Source organism: Anarrhichthys ocellatus, unplaced genomic scaffold, assembly GCF_004355925.1.
Source record: "Anarrhichthys ocellatus isolate YVR2014 unplaced genomic scaffold, GSC_Weel_1.0 scaffold10, whole genome shotgun sequence".
Taxonomy (NCBI): domain Eukaryota; kingdom Metazoa; phylum Chordata; class Actinopteri; order Perciformes; family Anarhichadidae; genus Anarrhichthys; species Anarrhichthys ocellatus.
Window position 1 is genome coordinate 8527422 of NW_022280040.1, and position 19726 is coordinate 8547147.

Here is a 19726-nt window from a genome sequence, read left to right on the forward strand (position 1 = left end):
ACATGTTGAAACTTGGCAATGTTTGTACGTCATAAATATCTTCTCAGGCACACAAACATTGATACTGTACCCTTCCTATCTTAGAGATTAATTACACGTTTAGCCAGAGAAAAAACATCTCGATAAGATGCTATAAAGCAAAACAATATCTCTATAACACAACAGAAGTGGTTAGATGTTTGTGATGCCTCGACGTCACATATGTGGGATATCTACGATGTCCTTAAAACTGTGATGACAGTGAAAGTTTGTACTCATTCTGCAACTTTTTACAAGATTTTCTTGTAAGTAACAAGCTACGTTTGAGCTACGTTTGAGCTACGTTTGAGCTACGTTAGTCACGTGCGGGTTAAGCCCTTATTTCTTCACATCACTGCTGTGCTTTCCTGTGGCTCAGTGACCATTAGTTACATCTTATATTCAATTATTCAGATTTGTGTGATGTTTGTGCAGTTATGTATGTAACTGTATGTAAAACATACTTTATCTGAAAAGCAGAAACAATGTATGAGCTCAGAAACTATATATAACTCAAGCAACACAAGACAATAATTATATTAAATGAGTAACATTTCATACTTTGGTACATTTTATATTTTTTGTGTAATTGCTGATTAGATATCTGGGACAGGATCTTCATTTTCCTAGATGATCTGACCCTAATAAAGACTGGTACTGGACTTGGACCAGCAGATATGTAAGTGCCACTCCTATCAAGAGGGACTTAAAATGCATTACCGGTTCAGTGTCTCGCTCAAGGACTCTTTTGACGGCTCAAGTGAAGAGGCTGTCCATGGACACACTGCTGTTGTGCAGATCCCTCCTGTCCACAACCACCAACATAACATAAAAGTTTCTGCATACTGTCAAATTTTGTTTTCTACTGAACAGGCCCAATTCACGGCAATATGTCTCTTCAAAGTCCGGATGATAATTGGGTTATTCACGAGTACTTCCTCGTTGCCAAATCTGATTGTAAAGTATAATTTAATCTGGTCATCCACTGCAGACATATTACGAGGCAAACAGCGGCGTCTGTGGTGTGTTGAGTTTGATCCAACCTTGCAATGTGAAGCGATGTGGTTCCTTATCAAAAAAACAGTTTCCCACAGAAAATGAGCTTCTTTAATCTCGGAAATTTAGACTCTCTCTCTGAATATTCCCTCCCTCCCTCGCCTCCGTAATTTCTCTTTTTTTTACCTGCAATGGCCCTAATACGCAGTCATACTTATCACCAGGTGGAGACATCAGGAAATATTTATGGAACGTTTTGGAAAGCACAGTTAGAACTGCATCTCTAACTTGTTAATTCCTAAAGACCTCAAGGCTTCAATTCTTCAAAAGTGGAGAAATAAACAGGTGTTGAGAATCTCCGACGGCCTCGTAAGGAGGAAGAAGCTGCTTCGAAGGTGACGGACGGCCCTGCTCCGTATTAGCTATACTTCACATTCACATATTAAGTGATTCCATTAATACCTCTCCTCCTCCTCCTCCTTATATAAGAGATGTGCACTTTGTGCTTCATGGTTAGAAAAAGGCTTTTAAGAGAAGTCCACAATTAGCAGACTGAATGCAAACCTACACACATGTTGAGTGGGGGATTTTATGTGTAATGAAAACAGGCAGCTGGTTTTTCCAGCAGGGGTGAGTCATCCCCTGGAAATAGTCAGAATCACTTTGCTTATCCTGAGCCTTCAATCCAAGAACTACACAGCCGGGCTGCTCGGAGCGCCTCATTTGGTTAAGAAAAACCTCAAAAGCAAATCAGGGCAAAAGAAACAAACAAAGAGTGAAGAGCAACAATGTCCGCCGCCGTCTCCCGGGGAATGTAAAAAGATGGGTCGTAATGGAAAAACATAACTGTCTGCCACCTTGTCGGGTTGTGTAAACGCATCCCAACCTCTCAAGGAAACTAATTAGTGGCACAATTTATTTGGCAAGCGGCTGAAGGTAATGGCTTTGACCGTCTTCTGTTAAATAGAGCCACGACATGATTTTCACTGATTAGAGGAGGATGCGTATAAAAACAGACACACTGCGTACCGAAATCCACGAGTTTGACGCCTCCGTGCGTCGTCAACAGGATGTTATTGCCTTTGACGTCACGGTGGATGGTCTTGTTGATGTGCAGGTGCTGGAGGCCCTGTGAAGAAGAAAAAAAAACAGATGCTAACAGCTTTTTCTGACAAGCACCTGCCTTCAAAATGATCCAGCTTTAAGATCTTTTCATCGAAACAATGTGTTCAGTGGGAGGTCGTTCTATTGAGAGCTCTACAGTACATCATTGTCTCCCCTCGTGCACATTGAAAAGGCCAGACTCACCATGAGGGCCTCATGCAACATGTAGCCAATAATGGCTTCATCCATTCGGTCTCCTCTCTTCAGCATGCCTTTCGCCAGATCTGTCACAGAGCCACCGTTGCAGAGCTGCAACAGACAAAACCCACAAAAAGAGCAAAAACCCGACATGAGTCAGCACTTATAGATGAGCTTATACAATGTGCTAAAAAAAATCTGGGGCATCTGAGACATTCAGAATTTCACACAGGAGAAACGGCGGGGGATGAAAAAAAGTTTCGATCCTGAGATTTCACAGCGAGAAAAGAGATGCTTGGAGGTAATTCTGTCAATCTGCAGCGGCTTATCTTTCCGAGGCAGCTTAGCAGGAGGTGGAGAAAAAGAAATCCAGGAGGAGAATGCACATTTTGTGTGTGCAGCTGACTAAGCAGGGTAAATATTAAAACATGCACAAATCATCTTCAATAGAGTACATCCTCTTGTGCTTTCAGACAATGGAAACATGTATATCGAGCATTTCATAACTGGAAACAAGATTAAAATCGGCATGAACACTTTGTCCTCGTGGCAAAGAAAACCCACGTTTTACTTCATGTGTTTTGTATTCTTCTTATGGTGTACTGCGTCTGGATACGGACTCCACCGTCAACAGCAATCCCTCTTGGAAAATTACAGAAAATTACCCCGTAGGTTCCCTTGGCAACAATAACAACCCTTAATTTGGGTCTTTCTTTGAGATGCTGGAGGTAGAGGCCAGAGGTACGCAAGAAAGGAAAAACAAGCTGTAAGACGTCAATCAGTGCTGGAGGGCTGCTCCCCAAGAGAAAGCATAGATTCTGCATACGAACACTGTTTGTAAACACAGACCTCTGCGTGTTAAAAAGATATAATCTAGATATTAAACATACAAATGCCTCTTTTTCCATTTTTTAAATTCGCATTTCAACTCACATCTTTAGTCCTAACCGCACGTGAAAAAAGGGTTTTGTGTCAGACAGGAAATTTCCTTCGTATCTTTTTATGTAGTAAACACTCGCTCTTGTATAATTACACTAATTTTCCCGCACTTATAAACTGAAAGCTTATTGAGGCAACAGACATGCAGCATGTGTTTGTTTAGGATAGGAATCGGTCCCCTGCAGCGATCGCACTAAACAGCACGTGTGAGAAAAGATGGGGCTTAGAGTGCAATATGTATTTCACTAAAATGGAAACAGAGCAGTACATTCAGACAAAAACATTGCATAATGGCAGAAAGCTCGTGCACATATTTCGTCAAAGTGTTTCTTTGCTACGTACTGCGGCTAATTGCGTTAACCAAAAGCTACACCATTGCTTCCGCTTTCAGTGAATCCTTTTTAAAGATCAAAACACTACATTTAGTTGATTTTAGAGATGTGAATACATATTAGTGTCTCAATTGGTTGATTTATAATTGTTTAGTCTATAAACTGTCAGAAAATAGCGAAACATCTCACAATTTCTCAAAGTCCAATATGACATCCTCAAATTCGCTAAACATAAAAAAATATTACACATTTCATTTACAGTGATAATAAACAGTTAATATCAGCAAATCCTCTCATTGGAAACAAACAACTACTTTGTGTCTCTTCCTGGTTATTATTGTCATCTCTGTCGTAGCTTTGCGTCTCTTTATGGTCATTCTGTGTCTTTCTGTAAGTCTGATTTGACTTTCAAAGAAGAACATTTTGCAGGAACTTTCATCAGAAACCCAAACCCAGGAGCCATATGAGCACTTGGGCCCAGCGTAGACCGATAGACCCCACCCCACCCCCCTCACACATTAGATGCTGAAAGGGAAGCAAGTCTTTGACCTTGACTAAGCAATGGCATACGTTTTTCAACATCGTGCCTAGTGTGCGTTTTCTATCTGCCTATCAGTCTACCTGTCCATCAGGAGCCCAGAGGACTGTTGCAGGATGGATGGCGGGTATCTCAGCTGCCACATGGGGAGCGTAATCCTGCCTCTCTCTGCTACCTGACGTGCAGACAAACCGCAGCTAAGCAGAGAACACCACCGGGGCTCGCAGACAACGTCAGTCCACATCACCGCTGCCATATCACCTGTCATCATTAAATTACACCGGGCAGACAGACAGATCCATATTAATGAGAGGCCCCCGTGCCCTGGATTTAGCAGAGCTAAACGTTAGCGCTCTCACCTTAGCCACGGAGGCCACATCTAGAAAGTGATGCTCAACGTGAACATTAATTATTTGGGATGTGGTGAAGACTCAAACCTCTGCAGAGTGAAACTGATATATGAAACTTCGGAGCTGGTTTGATTTAAATCTTGTACAGATTGAACCGGATTTCCTCCGCTGGGTCCAGATATTTAATCACAAGTAGTGTGTGAGGGTTGTTTCCTGTAATTTCTGTAATTTCTCTAAATAATGTTCAGATCCATGTCTTCCATCTTCATCTTGAACGTCTCCTGAGTTTCCACAATAACTCTCAATTTTCAAAGAAAAAAAAACTGAATTCATTGACTACTGAGTGGGATATTCTCCATTACAAACGAGGTCAGGTGCTTGTTTAGTCATGTAAATGAAAGTAGACGATCAAAGACGTGTAAAAAGAAGTGGATGAAACAAATGTAAAGATGAAACAAACAGGGCTGCCCCCTGACTCAGCGGGGAGAAACCACAGCGGCCGTTAAAACACACAGGTGCTGACTTTTTAGTCAACCGTCTCTGATGTACGTTTCCTTGCAAATATAAATATAAATTGTGTCTTATCTGCTGCCTGATTATTGGACGTATGCAGTTGCATCATATCTGCAGCACTCAATAATCATGCGTGTCTTCTGTGAGTGTTACGCGCTGGATCGTCTCCAGAGAGAAACACTCGTAGTGGGACTGCGGGGCGATCGTTTACACCAGCACAATAGCCGAGGTGTCTACTTTCTGGCACCGTTTATTGAAAAGTGCAAAGACTGAGTACCATTTTAAACCTCATTGTCAATTAATGTCTGTAGAGGTTGGGGTGCGACGGCAGGACGAGTCAGGACAGAGACTAATGGGGGTAAACGAAAGCATCGGAGGTCTACTTTTGACTTTTAGAAGGTGTCCGACAAAATAAATCGATGTGGTCCAATGAGAGAGGACGAACAAAAGGGTAACAAATAAATCAATGTCTCTGCTTTAGATGGAGATCTAAGTGAAAGAAATAGGAACGATAATAGATGTATTTTGGTTGGACTCTATCAGCTTTGAATACTTGGCTTTCTTCCATTTCCTCCTGTTGGCTGAGCTACTCATGGATATGCAGGCCCAGGTCCAGTGTTATATCGGCCAAGAATAACTTCATTCAAATACATCAAGCAGCCAAAATTTGGTAAAAGTTACCAAAATAAAACCAAATACTGCATCATATGGCCAAAAATCCGGTCTGGACGAGGCCCAGATAACAGTCAGCTCCGGAGACAAAGACCTGCGTCGCACCGCCCTGACGAGGTGGCAACCGGTCTTTATCATTCTTATTGTGGAAGACTTTTATCACAATAGATTGAGTCATCTCCCACTCCTGTGAAAGGTTAAGCTTCCATCATAGAAGCTTTCATTCATCCTTTTCTCAGTCTTGACCAGTTCCCAAATCACAATGCTTCTATTTGCCCTTACATTCCTCTGTAAGTGCCATTAGACAAACTCTTGAGTGTGCTGTCGTATGGCTTGTTATTCAGCAACGATTCTTTTCATCCACGCTGCCATAAAGGCGTGTTTAATGTAGTGCTACAGAGACAGTTTAACAAGAGCTTCCATCTCTGCAGAGAAGCTGAAACTCTTAAAGATGCCAATGCAGCTTTGGTCCTGATAAAAGCCCTTCATGCCCAGTTACTTCTTCTATTTCCCAGTGGCTGAGCCCATTCGCAGACAGTTTTCCTGTATGTAACCCTCTGTTAACATCAGCCTGTCTCTATGACTCTGATGCATAGATTTCTGAGGAGGTGCACATCAGCTCCAAACGAGGTGTTTCTGTCTTTTAATAGCAACACATTTAGGAAAAGATGTGTTAAACATTGTGATGATGCTTCAGGTGTGATAACATATTGAAAAAGATTAAATATATGTTCTGCAAAAGTCATTAAAATGTTCACACATGCAAGGTTTCACAGCAGAGATCAGCAGCTTTTTGTCTAAATGTTATGTTAGCACCTAATTGCTGCTTCTACTAGCATTAATATTTACAAATGGTAGTAACAACGAAGCAAAAGAACTAGCAGCTAAACTCTGTAAACAACTCAATATGCAATTTCAATTTAGCATTATTTTATTTTTTGCATCTTTACGATGAGCTTTTAGAGGTTGCACTAATCAGTGGCCTTCATTTCGTGGGGTCCTTGGGTGAAACGCTGCAGCTCCCAAATGACATGCACATCCAAATCAGGTTTCTATTTCCAATTCGAGAATAAAAGTCGCTCCATCGTGGCTCCATCTTTGAAGTCTCTGGGAGCAGAAACAGGTCGTGGTACATGAAAGCTTGCTCGTCTCTGCCCGCATCCGCTATCACAAAGGACCCGCACTACAGAGGCAAAGCCAAAAGCTCGCAGACCCCAATGAAGAGGCTAACAAAGTAAAGGATGCAATTTGTGTGTATTCTGTTCATAATGAGCGGCCGGCTGTCGGTGCAGAGAAAGGCTCCTCTCAGCAGAGCTAAAGGACGGAAAATTACAGTTCAGAAAGGAGAAGACAGTAACCATGGTGAATGACCGTCTCACCGCCTGCTTTCCTGTCTCTTCACTGCTGAAACCCCCATGTGCATCTACTTCAGAACGCACACACACACACACACACACACACACACACACACAGGCACACAGCCACTTGCTAAACTGTCAGGCGGTGATTTTCAGCCTCAGGATTAGCCACCAGATTTGGACTGCTGGCTGCAGATTTTTGCAAGGGAAATTTAGAAAATGGAGCAGACCACAGAGGAAACAGGAAGTAAACAAAGTAGCAAAGCTAAGCGAACTCTCCCAACGACAGATTTGTATTTTTTACTCGAAAGATATGAGTCCCGACAGAACAAAACTATAACTAACTATCACTTCAGTGCAAAAATAATAGCTATGTGTATCAGATAAAGGTCTTTGTTTTCCTGTAATAAAGATTTTGCATCTTAGATTGTACTGGATATGTGAGGAAAGTAATAGCGGGATCCTCTGCAAAGGTCAGGAGGAAGGATACGATGAAAAGGGAAAGAAACACAAGCTGGAGAGCTGAAAACTATCCACTGGGTGAGCTTGGATTACAGGAATATGGACACTCTGTTCTAGCGGCGCCGTACCTGATAAAGGAAGAAGGAACAGAACAAAGTGGCACACAGTTGGTAGAGATTTCTTTTTAAGGTGCAGTCAGAATAGTTTTAAAATAAATGCTATTTTATTACAGGGTGTACTGGAATCGTAGACGCTCACGGCTCGACACTGAAGCTTTTATGCATGTAGTCACTTTGGATGGTTGTAACAAAGTAAAAGTATATCATTTTGTTTGTCATCAACCCTCCTCATGTTTGTTGACCATGTTTACAGGACCTCTGCAGGTTTGTGCTGCTCTCCGTCAAAGCAGGAACACAAAGTACACGGTCAGAAAGTCAAAAGGCAGAGAAACCCCACACCCCCCACCGCGCAAACACTTCTCCTCCTCTGATGTTGACCTCCATTACATGTTTGTCTGGGAGTTGACATTTGAAAAAGGTACAGCAGGCAATGAAATATGAAGGATGCAGCGCTGGAGGCTTTATTTTTTTTTCCAGATGTAAAGAAAGCAGCAGCAAGGTCCCCTTGAACTTTCACAAATGATGGGCTGTAACCGGATCTGAATTTCTTCTATTGTTTGGCCGTTCAATGCGAAGAATCGGTTATTTGAGACTATCCAAAAATCCAAAAATCCATTGGTATCAACGATTTATGCCGTGTCACAACCATTCATACTTTTAAAACCAATGTGTTTATGATTAAATTGTTTACGGAAGCACAATCATGGAGTTAGCCTCTTTCTTAAAAAGAAAAAAACAACGGCTCGGATTATCCGACTCATCAACTTTCAGGGGGCAGCCCTACACAGATTCATACCTGCATGTAGCCTTTCCTGTTCAGCAGGTGCAAGAAAGCAGTCACAAAGTCAGCTGTATAGTATCATTGTTCAAAACCGGGTCATTTTGTATTCAGTCACCAATACTTATACGACTTATAAAGCAGCTTCCGTACAGTATACGAGCACCAACAATCTCAAAAGTGTTGCATCCTTTCCATTTCAGCCTGCAGAACAACAGAAAGAAGCTACAGGACACATGTGGGCCTGTGCTCCGACCCGCTGCAGTAGGTGTCATCAACTAATACACTGCGACAGTCCTTGTAAACAGAAATCCCTGCTCTGCTGCTCTCAGCAGGGTGCCGGCGTCACACGAGCCAACCTCCGCCCCCGAACACAACCGAGTTGTTGGCCTGCGATCAAATCCGCCCCAGGTGGCCTATAAGTAAACTCCTAGACTCCCCACGGCGGCTAAAACTGTTACGTAATCCCCGGCCATATTTGGTGGCCGCTGCATATACCTGGTGAGACATGCAGTGTGTGATGTTCAGCCAGACCTTTAATCTGCATTTATATGCTCATTGTCTGCACGGTTCTGCCACAGTATGCAGGTGACTGCTATTTAAGGTCTCAGTGAAATATACGGGTTGTGGAAAAAACATATAGTGGCTTCTCTATGCAAACACAACGCGTGTTCCTACCTCCAGTACCAGCCACAACTGGTCTCCACATTTCACGTCCTTCTTGTAGTACATCCCGTAGAATTTCACGACATTGGTGTGGTCAGAAAGAGCTTTGAGGATGTTGTACTCCGCTTCGATCTCCTCATCGATATCCTAGAAAAACAAGGACGAAGATCAGTTAAGGCACATTTCTTCACATGCTTCGCACGCTTACGTACCGTGTTTCCATTCTGTGACGCTTTAGGCCAGAAGATATCAAAAGAAAACCAGCTTTGTGGATTAAAGAAACTGGTTTAGTTTAGTTAAGTTAGTTAGTTGTGAGAGTTTGATGAGAAAACTGCTTGCCTGGCTTAAAATGGGTACAAAAAGTGTAAAACTTAAAGCATTTTATTGCCTTTTTTCCCTGATTATAGTCTTAATGCTAAGCTAACCATCTCTTTGATCCAGCTTCACATTTAACAGTTGTTAACAGAAGAATATATCTTGTCGTCTAACTCCAGTCAGGGACATTAATCAGGACTTCAGCACTCTGTTGCTGCTCTTTAGGACTTAATGAAGTCTCACTGACATCACTGACTCTGGTTTAATGTGGGTGAAAAGGGCAAATCCAGGACATCATAATAACGGCAATTATGGGATGCTTTATTACTGAATGCTGCAGCCATACTGTCTGATTAAGGCTAACAAGAAACCAAAGCAACTTTCCCTTCTCAAATTGTTTCCCTGACAACAAGAAATGCTCCCGTGTTTCACAAGAAAAAGCAAAGCGGGAGGGAAAAGTGAAAAATAAATGATTTAGTGTAAAAGATATATGGTTTTCCGCTTGATTAAACAATGGTAATGATGGTGCTCACAGGCTAGTGGTCTGTGGATAATCATTTCTCAATAATGAGAAAGTAACAAATTCACAATAATGAGACGTGTATAAGCATGAAGGCTGAATCTAATAGAGAATGGCTGCTCGTTAGAGCTGCTAAATAAGTCATGAAGTTCACTGTACCTTCACAAATAAACGGAGGAGTTACAATGACACCATAACATGAGATCAATGATGAGCAGTGTGGTAATAATAAGTATAAAAGCCATTACTGATCTTTTATCTGATAATAGTGACCTTTCTTGATTGTCGTGCCTCTTGCCACGTAATGTAAACCTCGTCACTGTATAAAGTTAACAAACTGCAAGAGAAATGATTGTGGCCCAGATCTAATCTGTGCTGGTGTCTGTATCTTTAAATATACAGATGCTATAAATGTGACAGACAAAGGGCCACAACACAGTAACTTGTCGGCCCTGTGGCACCAAAGGCATAAACACATCACAAGCTTACAGCTGCTTTGACAAGCACTGACTACAACACGTGCACGGCATGGAGGGAGGACGTTATCCAAAATATCAACACGTGAGATGAGAAAGTCAACTTACATGGATGGGGTCCAGTATCTTGACGGCCGCTTTGCTTCCATCAAGTTTGTTGAGCACCTTGTAGACCTTTCCATAGGTCCCTTTCCCGATTGTCTCGATGATGTCCCAGGCGTCGGTGGGATCTGGAAAGTTGTCGAAGACAATCGATTTCCCTGGTTGTGGAAACATCTTCAGGAGAGATCTCCTGTGAAAGAAAAAGCACACGAGTCATGGTTAGATAGAGGAAGGTGGCAGCTGACAGAGAACCTGCAGTGTGCACCGGCTGGTGTGCTTATTGATGCATAAAAGCTCGACTTAAAGCCCATTTACAAAGTACATAAAGGAAGACAGAGACTATTGACTACCAACCAATGGTTACCACTCCTGAAACAGTGATATTTGTTGGGATTTTGTTCCTCAAACACACACTTATTACCTTTCTTTAGATTCTAAATACAACACTCAATGCACTTCAAAGTGTGATAAATCCCTGACGGAGAGCGTTATGTCGCACTGTATTCTAATAACTAAACTTTCAACCCTGTTTTCTATCTGAAAGGACTCAATCTGTGCCTTACACGACTGGGCATAGAGTCATTTATAAGACTGTAAAAACATTTAACACACAGTAACTAGGTGCTGGATGCAGGTAAATGATACTTTAGAATAAAGTTCTGCAGGAATGAGTCCAAAAAGACTGAAATGACTCAGCATGTTTACACTTCCTGTCCCCTTGTCTTGTAGTCAGCGGGTTTTTTGAATGTTTTTTTGGTTAGATGTCTGAAATAAGGTCTGTGGTTAAGACAATTTACATTTTTTTTTCTACCACATAAAATACGTCTCGCGTGTATTTTCACATGTCTTAAAAAAGACAAGTGGCTTTTTGTCAAAGGAAACTAGTACGATGCTAATTTCTCGTTGGCCTACTTCAAGGGGTTTTATTATTGGGATACTGATGCATCATAGTATTTAGGAATCATTAGCTTTCTCTTATTTAATAGTTTGTCAATTAAACCATGAGAAGTCGTGTTTTAAAGATTGTAAATCACTTTACATACAATTGTTTCACAACACAACATAAAATCACAACACGGTGCTATTAACACAAGGTTAATAAATGCAGTAAGAGGAAAAGGCAGGATTGCATCTTTGCATGGAAACATGCAAATGAAAGTTAGTCACAAAGTTATCATGTAAAGGAAAGTTCTGCTAAATCTGTCCACTGTTCATAAACCCTTCAAGGTAAAGATGCCCTTTGCTCCCCTCACGGTTCATCATTAAAAACTGAATCCACAGAAAACTAAAGCCGGAACAAAAGCGGAGCAAACGGAAACAAACTTACATTGTTCTCTAAAAAGGACTTGAAACATTTTGGAAAAACAGTTAATCCATTTCTGTGCAAAAGGTTAGCATTGGAAGCAGTGGTGGTCCGAGCCCGGCCTTGACTGTGTGTAAACCACAGAGGAGGAGCTAACGCGAGCTAATCTCACTAGCAATAACCCCCCCCCCCCCTGCTCCGGTGTTGCCATTGGAAGCCATCTCTAAGTGGTAGCAGATACGATGGGATTAGCAGGAATTAGCCACTGTTGCAGCGTGAGCCTTTCCCCATATAGACGCCCATTCATACACAAAGGAAAGCTGGTTAGAGGGCCTAAGCACACAGCGCTGCAGAGGGCCGCTCCATTTATTATCGGTGCTCACTTTATTTATGTTCAAGGGAGATCGCCTGTTGGATTCACTTTCCAGCAGTTAGTTCTGATTACCACGATATGAATCTGTTTGATCGGGTTACTGTGAATAAATCCCTGCAGAGCAACATAAAACTGGCACACATACATGTAGATAGATATTATCAGTCATTTTCCATGAAGAGCAATTAGCCTCCCGTTCATGAGCATCCACGTGTAGGTAATTACACTTGTGTTCGTCCTAATGTACAGCGCCTAAGTAACCTGCAGACGTCTTCAATAATACATCGCTGCCTCTATATGTGACACACGAGACAGGAGGGCGAAACCGAAGGACTCACACTGGACACCTCCGACCAGCGAGGAAATGACCCCTGAGAGGAGACGGTGACCTAACCTTTGTCCGCTCTGGAGCACTGGCTGCTTGTCACTTTTAGTTAGTTGTTTAGGGATGTGGTTAAGCACAGTCGCATGTATATACTGTTGTTTTGCAAGAAAATATAGTCAAAATCACATTGTTTGCATTGAAAACCAAAGATAAACTAAATTAAAAAAAGTCCAAAGTGTAGTCTCTGATCTGAGAGATGTGTAGGTGGAGGTTTGGCCACGACGCTCTCTAAGGAAACAGAAGATCCCTTTTGGCCTAAGGGGACACCGACGGGGACTAATCTGTGACGCTGACAAGTGGGTTAAAGTTTCGGGTGGACCTTGGCACAAGACTGCAGGTATACAAGCCAAGTTAGTCAGACTCGCTGGAGCAAAGTGAAAAATACTTTCACTTAAAAGAGTGCACGGCGAGATGCAAGTGGCTGCTAATGGAAGATAAAGATCCTGAAGCTAAGTAAAAGACATGTCTTTTGTTCAGTTCTTGCTGTAATTAAAGTATTTCTACATCACTCATCACGAGAGAGGGAATGGTTCAGGATTCAGGGCGAGGAAATTTAGAAACACTGACATGTATCAGATAAAAACCACAGATCTTACCAGGCAAAGAGTCGTACTACTGCTCAGCAACTATTAATATAACTTACACTGAACATAAGACAAACCGCTCTGTACAGACTGAAAATATGATGATTAATACATATAATATTCATATTCACTGACCTTTGATGGATGATGGTGAGAGGAAAAAAGCACACAGAGACACATGGATGGTGCTAGTAAAGAATAGATTTAGACATGCACACAGGCACACACACCTGTGCACAGGTGAACACAGCTGCAATGTGCTGAGCCACTCCCAAAGTTTGCAAATAAGGAATCCAAATGAAGCAGAGAAGCCAGTAAAAACATGCACTCAACAAACAAATATGTATATACAAGTTTCTGGCATTAGTGGCATATCTAGTGACATGAAAAGGCAAAAGTCATCGTCATACTTACTCTGCCTGCATTTACATGCTTGAGTTCTAGTTCCTGTGTGCCCCCAAAACCTCCTCTGCTAGGTATTACACATCAAGAATGAGTAACACAATATTGCAGAGCATGCCAAACAGTTGATAGGCTCAAGTAATTAAATTAAGTAATTAGTTTTAGCACGAGGACGTCCAGTTGCAGCCGATGAGCCTGATAGTGTCATAAATTAGCCTGTAGAAGCTAACAACAGGAGCCTGCAGCCTGCAGCCTGCAGCGTGCAGCGAGGAGCGAGTCAGGTGCAACAGGCCATGACAGCACTGGAGAGCTCTGGCTCTCAGCGTCGTTTGGCAGTGTCCCATTACAAGAGGGCCGCTGTGGGGCTGAGCCAGAGCTGGACTGAGAGTTCAGCTTAAGGACTGTCTGGTGGTATCTAAAACTTGTCTCAACTCAATTCAGGTTCTGGGATTGAGCTTTTTTTTTAAAAAACAATAACAATATTAATAAATCATATATTAGTGCCACTAATTTTGAGATATTTGTAAAAAAAAAAACATGCAAACCATGGGATTGTACTAAGCAAACGCACCCTTGAAAGGATTTTCATCAAGAAGCAGTTTCTTGTTTTTTATCTTAATTTTATTTTTTTGTAGTTATTTTTAATTTTGCTGGCAGAAATGGGCTACCATAAATATATTGTCTATGTCCACAAAAAAATTAATTCAGACCTGGAAAATATCGCTAACGTAACGGACGCTATTTCTACACCCGTTTAGCTTGCTAACACGGAAGCTATTGGCAAGCTAACCACTATGACCACACCTGTTTAGCCACACAACAGCTGTTAGCAGTATTTCCGCACTAGCTAAACTGCTATTTTAACAGCGATGACAACTGGCGTGTTTACTCATTAAAAGTGAGGGTGTGTTATGCTAAACATTAATAAATGAAGGATGATATTATCAAAATGTGTAATTGGATAAAATGTACTTCTACTGATAGTTTGGCTTCCTAGAAACTTAGATTCATAACCACTATAAGCTAATTACTAACATGAAGCTAAAGCTGCAGAATTGATGGCTTAACGGTGCATTTCACTGTAAAAATATAATAATGGAAGTAAGTTGTCGTTTTTGTGTATGACTAATTGTAAGTGTTGATCAGAGTTATGGCGTATGGAAATATTTTGTTTACATTAATAATACCTATTATAATGTTAAAAATGTGCCCCATCACATCCTTTGACAACCTCTCCGTGTTGTGGAAAAGTGAGATTTCATGCAGCTATGACTTTCTCATCAAATTATTGATTCTGCTCAAACTGTCAGAAAGTAATTGCTCAACCAGTGAAGCTGTTAATTCATCCTACAGAGTAACAGATGGCACAGTGATTGTTTTACCCTAAACACTCAGAAGCATGTAACTATCAGAGAGCGAGAGAAATATCTCGTTATCCAACAAAGCATATTAGATTGGTGTATTCACCTCATTGTTTCACCAACTCAATCAATTTAATTCCACATCTAGCCATATAAACCTAGTAATAACAAAGCTAAAGGTACTTGATGTTATCCTTTAGAATAGCAAATTTTGTCTGTCATTAACTACAATAAAACTCCAGTTTAACATCACCAATGTGCAGTTATTATTATCAGATATGCTCGGATCTGCTCGGATATGTCGAACTGAATGACACTTTATGCTTTGTTGGGATTCAAGAGGGCAAAAAAAGTCCAGTCCCTTCTACTGATATCCAATCCCACCTCGGTCCAGTTGGTCAGTCTGTTGAAGTCACCTTTCAAGCTCATGTCTGGAACATGACTCCGACTTGCAAGAAAGCACAGCAGTTTGAACTCTTTTGGAGGCCTCTATAGCTGAAATATTGATGGCACCTGGACTGTGACTGCAAGGCCAACAGGCGGTTATTTTATTGTATTTGTTTATTTATTCAATCTTTGTCTGGCTCAAACATCTTCAGATACATTAGAAGGTTGTTGTTGACATATAGTGAAACTGCTATCTCAACTGTAATGAGATGTTTCTCATAATTAACAAGACCTAAAAAGATCAATCATGACAAGAAAGGTCAATCATAATAGCAGGAGTCATAGAGGATAGAGAGAAAAAAGACTGACTTGTTTTTATTTTCACTGAAAAGAAGAAGAGGAAATAAGAAGAAGTAGAGGAAGCCACCCTACAAAAAAAGAGGATGAAATTTTTCATTGTTCAAAAGAGGAACTGCAATAGGTTCAGTGCTTTGTCCGTGCCGTAGAGCCTCATCAATCAGTCGGCTTTAGGGCCCCTGGTAGCCGATAATAAATCTCGGGGCCAGTGATGTCTCTGTCCAGTTCAAACACACTGCATATCACCGGTCTGTTTCACCTCCGCCTCCTACCAATGACCCCCCAACCCCCACTCTCCGTCTGGGTGGATCCCCGCATGGCTCCCAGGAGCACGTCCTCCAGGCTTGGGCGACGGCCGTAAACCAACCTCATTTCCTGCTCCGCTGCTTTACAAATGGCTCCTGGAGGCTGAACCAAGACCAAGGATGGGGGTGCACTGATGGTCATAATAGCTGTATGATTAGAGTGGGCAAAGGTCCAGCTCAGTGTGCAGACTGGACTCACCTCCCCGCCCCCTGCCCCGCTATTTGACCAGTTTCAGAACAGAAAAATACAAAAAAACAAATGATCATTTTCAAAAAGATTGATTTTAAATCCTCTTTTTGACATATTTCATGGTATGCAGCCATTAGTTCAGTGTTTCTCACAAGATTGTGATTTGTTTTGTTTTTTAACTGTAGCTTCTGTAGGTGTTGGTCTTTTTTGCCATGCTTTGCTAATTGCACATATCTTCTCTTATTAGTGGTTTTATGGATGGTAATGCTGGCCAGTTGGTTGCTCCACCACTATTGGATTGATTGCCTTGACATGTTAGTCAGATAGTCATGGTCACAAGAGGATGCATACTTAAGACATTGATCTTTTTCTCCAGCGCCATCATGAGGTTAACATTTGTGAGGTTTTTTTTAGTGATATATCTACTACAACTATTGTATAGATTGGCATGACATTTGGTGAATAAACATTCCTAGTGCACAGAGGATACACCCTTCTGACTTTATTGCACAACAGCAGGTAAAAGTGTTATGTATTATAATTGAAAATGTCATGCAACAGTAACACTGCAGCAAAGGTTTAATGTCAGGGTTGTGCAAGAACTTCCCGATGAGTCTACTTGTCTTTCAAAAAGTCTGCCTCTCTTGCCACTTGTGAAATATTGGATGAGAACCCACGTGCCAAATGTGTGACGTGTTACATAAGCAGTGAATAGGCTTAATTTCCTGACAGGTAACCTACATAGTGCTCTGCTGCACTGCGAGCTTCTCACCCGCTGATCAGCCGCTAGTCTCAACACCGAGACGAATCATCCTCTCTGACTGACACTGCAACCGTGAGATATCATCTTATGAAACACACAAGATGGCTGCACGATCCAATAATCCTTTGCACATACTGTACAGAACTGCACGTCCTTCTGCTTTGATGTGCTTATTTTAGTCTTCTCATTTTATGCGTGTTTTGACAGAATAAACCAAATTAAGCTGGAAAATGTTATCTATTTCCTCACAATAAAATATGTTCACTGATGATTATGATACAAACAAATCGTTTGGTCTCTCAAACACACGCAAACACATACTTATGCAATCTCACTGGGTGCACAAAAGCTGATTTCCGTTCCTCTCTCAGAGCTGCACGGCTTTTGTTTGAATAATAATCCCTCAGATGAACATCCAAATCTACTTGAAGACATTAAACACAACAACTAAAGCCAGACACTTAGATATATAATTAGCTTTAGAAAGATTGACTGAACAAAGTGTCTTACCTGAAATTAAAGTAGCTGTTGTGAGACATGTTTTCAGACCGACTCCGCCGACAAACCATTTATGAAATGTGTTCGGATTCAGAACAGTGTAAGTGGTCGAGGACAATTATGTTGTTGAAAATTAAGTGGCTCTGGAATGACAAGTCTCTTGTAGCCCACTCACTGAACTCTGCCTGCATTGTTATTACGAGCATCTCTGCATTGTGACATAAACTCAGGAAGTGAGTCTTCTTGGCTTCAGACAGAAGAAATCAACATTCTACACGAAAGCATGAACTTGGGTGGTATAATTGTGTTACACAGTGAAGAGACATTTACAGTGTGATCGATGCCCGTGTGCGAAACGCTGCAAAGACAAATTCAAGAATCCATTTTTCTTCACATTCACAAGAATGTCGTTGGAATAAAAACTGCATCAGCGGTCCTTCAGCCCAAGTTGGGTCGCTTTACAAAGGGGATGGAGAATATTTGCATGTCATCTGAACGCTTTTGACAGCGGTTTTGCTGCAGTGGTGAAGGACAAGCAGCAGTTCATGAAGGTTGATTGATTGATTGATAAGGGAATTGATTAACACAGTCGCTCCCTCTGTGTGTGTGCGTGTGTGTACGTGTGTGTGTGTGTGTGTGTGCACATGTGGGAATCGATATCAGCCTCGAATCGCCCCACCGACTGGACCCTGCTCTGTCCTGCACCGCCATTACAAGGTTACTTCTAGCCTGAATGACTTCACTGAGGTTGCATTTATGTTTTATTTTCCTCACGTAAATATCATGTATTTCCCATGAATTTTGCCACTCAACCCTCGACTCAGACGCCTTTCCCCCGTCCGCTTTCGTTTCTAACAATGCTGCTTAAACAATTCACACAAAGAAGACAACACTAGGCCACGGCGCCCTTCCTTCCCCTGCACTAATCAAATGGTCATAATGGCACAGTGTCGGATACAATCAGGCCGAAATCAGAGATCACTTCAAGGAGATTTAAGGAGGGACGCTGCGATTGTTGATGCCTCTGTGATGCAGATCAGTGGACGGCTGGCTGGGTCTGCAACACCCGAGTCGACTCCCGTCTGTGAGGACTGATTGAATAAGGCTACTGATGAGGCTATTGTGGCCGTAGGTACGTGGTGTGAATGCCTGACAGGCCCGTGGCTGTCGTCAATGACTGGCTGCCATTGTGGCGATCCACTGGGCCGTGACTTTCCCAGCTGTAGGGTAGAGCACATCATGAGCCACTTAAATGAGTATTGGGATTGCGCAGTTAATAGAAGGATCATTATATCATTGGCACAGCTATATACATGCATGACGCTCCATTTTGAATTTATTTTTGACCTCACAACCTTGATCATTACAATGTTTATGTGAGCATTTTGGGAGGCTTTAGTGGAGGAGTTACATGAAAGCGTTCTCATCCATCTTCCTTTTTTCTTAATGTGTGCAGAGGACAATGCAGTCGAAAGCACGTCACGTTGTTTGCTGATTTTTTTTTAAGCAGCGTGAAGGCAAAAATGCCTCGAGGTGAAATAAATAAATGTTTGCATAAATTCATTCAATTTGATGCAACAGTGAGGAACATGAGCTTGACACAGCTAATCTCAGTGTGGGAGCATAGCAGTAGCCCACGAGCCTTGGTTTGCGTGTGACGTTAATGCATTCGGTGCAGGTTGTGTGACGTAAGTCGGCTGAATGACGATGTCTTTGATGTACGTAATGATGTATTTATAGCAACACAATTTGAATTCACATTTAGACGTTCATAATCTTAACACAGGGCTTTCTTTGAGACGTCTGTTCACACTAGCACCCTCTGCAGCTCTGCAGACGTTAATGTCACCTTTCCAGTGACATTCAATTTGTGATCAACTATTTGTGTTTTCTACAAATGTATAAGATTACACATTACAGTAACTACTGTGTTTGTATTGAAGCAATTTCAAATTCGTTTTTGAATGTATAAACCTGACAGAGTGTTAGCCACAGCGGTGCTTTGAGCTACATGCTAACATGCTGATGTATCAAAGGTATACTGTTTACCAGGTTCAACATCTTTGCTAATCAGCATTAAACACAAAGTCCAGCTGAAGCTGAGATGAATGTCATTAGTTTTACAGGTATTTAGTCATAAAACAAAATCATTTTTTTACCTGATGATGGTGCTGGATAAGAAATGAAGCGTTCACCAAAGTTATGACGAAAGGCCTTTTTCACAGTGGACATTCTGACTCGTCATAGTAGGAAAAGCACAGGTGTTAATAACACTAACGATGCCTCTGTTCTATTCAAGTCTACCAGTGAGAGTGACAGTGTGCGTTCAAATACACAATCCTTTGAGCAGCAGATATATCAA

General features: G+C 41.7%; 1 protein-coding gene across 1 annotated transcript in view; it reads right to left on the reverse strand.

The window, feature by feature from the left end:
* Nucleotides 1–17418, reverse strand: part of myo3a (myosin IIIA) — a 47923-nt gene extending 30505 nt beyond the window's left edge. The window contains exons 1-5 of the mRNA XM_031850483.1: nucleotides 17377–17418; nucleotides 10463–10646; nucleotides 9056–9190; nucleotides 2323–2427; nucleotides 2044–2143 (exon numbers count right to left, since the gene is read on the reverse strand). Coding sequence (XP_031706343.1) covers nucleotides 2044–2143; nucleotides 2323–2427; nucleotides 9056–9190; nucleotides 10463–10646; nucleotides 17377–17405 — 553 coding nt within the window. The 5' untranslated portion in view covers nucleotides 17406–17418. The remainder of the gene's footprint in view (nucleotides 1–2043; nucleotides 2144–2322; nucleotides 2428–9055; nucleotides 9191–10462; nucleotides 10647–17376) is intronic.
* Nucleotides 17419–19726: the final 2308 nt, after the last annotated feature.